Here is a 1,873-nt window from a genome sequence, read left to right as displayed (position 1 = left end):
TGCCGTTATTAAAGGTTTAGCATCACGTGGATTGCCTTTTAGAGGGCATGATGAAAAGTTTGGCTCTCTTCATAACGGAAATTACTTGATGGTTTTAGAGTTGATAGCCGAATTCGACCCATTTTTAGCAGATCATATCTCTAGGTTTGGGAATAAAGGTATCGGTAGTACCAGTTATCTATCAAAAACGATCTGTGAGGAGTTCATTTAAATCTTAGCTAGTAAGGTATTAGATGTAATAATTCAAGAAATACATTATGCGAAATACTACTCTATTATTGTCGATTCCACACCAGACATTTCACATGTGGATCAACTGTGTCTCATGCTGCGATATGTAAATAAAGACGGTACGCCCGTAGAGCGCTTTGTGACATTTTTACAAAATGTAGGCCACAAGGCTGCAGATATGGATGATGCTGTAATTTCTACCTTGAAAACTCTTCAAATTGACATTGAAAATTGTCGAGGCCAGTCGTATGATACAGCGCGAAATATGTCAGGGATATACGCAGGGCTTCAACAATTAATAAAAAATCGTAACGAATATGCAGACTATGTTCCATGTGCTGCCCATTCTCTGAATTTAGTTGGCACTCATGCAGTTGAAAATTGCTCAGAGGCTGCTAATTTCTTCAACGATCTTCAAAGTTTATATAACTTTTTTAGTGCATCTACCAGTCGTTGGGATGTTTTACAATGTTGCTGCAAAAAATCTGAGAGAATTGTTTTGAAATCCCTTTCAATAACACGTTGGTCAGCTCGTAATGACGCCGTTCGTACTCTTGAGTATTATACTGAAATACTTCAAGCTTTGTATAGCATCGAACACGACGTTTCACAAAAAGCTGCAATACGCAGTGAAGCTAAAGGGATTCGAAATCGTTTCGAATTACTGGAGACAGCTTTCATGCAATGTTTGTGGAGTTTTTTACTTTCGAGATTCAATTCTGTTAGCAAAAAATTGCAATCTACGCAAACTAACCTGAATGAAGTTGTTCGATTGTATAAAAGTCTTATCAAGACTGTGGGTGACGCACGTGAAGACTTCGACTATTTTGAAAAGAAGGCATTCGATTTGTCAGTTAATCAAGAATACAAAACAGAAGTGTGTCGAGTGAAACGCAGGAAAATCTATGACGATGAAACAAGAACAGGAGAGGTGACATTGCTCGGAAAAGATAATTTTAAAGTGAACACATACAATGTCATTTTTGACAATTTGTTAGCTGACATACAAGAAAGATGTAAAAAATACGAAACTATTTACGAAAAATTCTCTGTTCTTATTGATTTCATGAATATGGATATTGCTGATATTCGGGGAAAAGTACAAATTTTACAAGGCGCTTTTAATAAAGATTTAGAGAGTTCACTAGATGATGAACTAATCCATTTTAAAGCCTATCTTGATTGTGATAAACAAAACTTAAAGCAGCTTACACCAATTGAAACTTTTAAGTTTTTAAAAAAGAATGATCTTGACTCGGTGTTTCCCAACGTTGACATCGCATACAGGATGTTTCTCTGTATGGCTGTCACAAACTGCAGTGGTGAGAGATCGTTTTCTTGTTTAAAGCGGATCAAGAATTATTTGAGATCGACCATTGGACAGACTCGCTTGAATTCCTTGGCTATATTAACGATAGAGGCGGAAATTTTAAATTCATTAAATTGTGACGAGATAATTCATCAGTTTGCAATTAAGAAATCACGGCGTAAGAACATGTAAAATTGATCTATGTGAATATAAGCGATAGTCCATTATATTATTATATGGAACTAGTCCTTTATATATTAAGAAATATTTATAGAAACAATGCCAAAAATAAGATTAAAATAAATCAGTAAATGATATATTGCGAATAATATT

The 1,873-nt window shown here is 35.0% G+C and overlaps 1 protein-coding gene across 1 annotated transcript; it reads left to right on the top strand.

Annotated features, from left to right (window-relative positions):
• Positions 1-88: 88 nt before the first annotated feature.
• On the top strand, positions 89-1,553 carry LOC108768664 (zinc finger MYM-type protein 1-like; the record flags this gene model as incomplete). The annotated part of the gene is made up of 2 exons (XM_018519185.1): positions 89-194; positions 297-1,553. Coding segments are annotated over exons 1-2 (1,363 nt in total), but the record flags the coding sequence as incomplete, so codon positions are not given.
• Between the last annotated feature and the right edge of the window lie 320 nt (positions 1,554-1,873).

This window comes from Trachymyrmex cornetzi, unplaced genomic scaffold (genome assembly GCF_001594075.2).
Source record: "Trachymyrmex cornetzi isolate Tcor2-1 unplaced genomic scaffold, Tcor1.1 scaffold819, whole genome shotgun sequence".
Lineage (NCBI taxonomy): Eukaryota > Metazoa > Arthropoda > Insecta > Hymenoptera > Formicidae > Trachymyrmex > Trachymyrmex cornetzi.
Note: the sequence above shows the minus strand (reverse complement) of the source record. Positions and strands in the feature narration are given on the sequence as shown.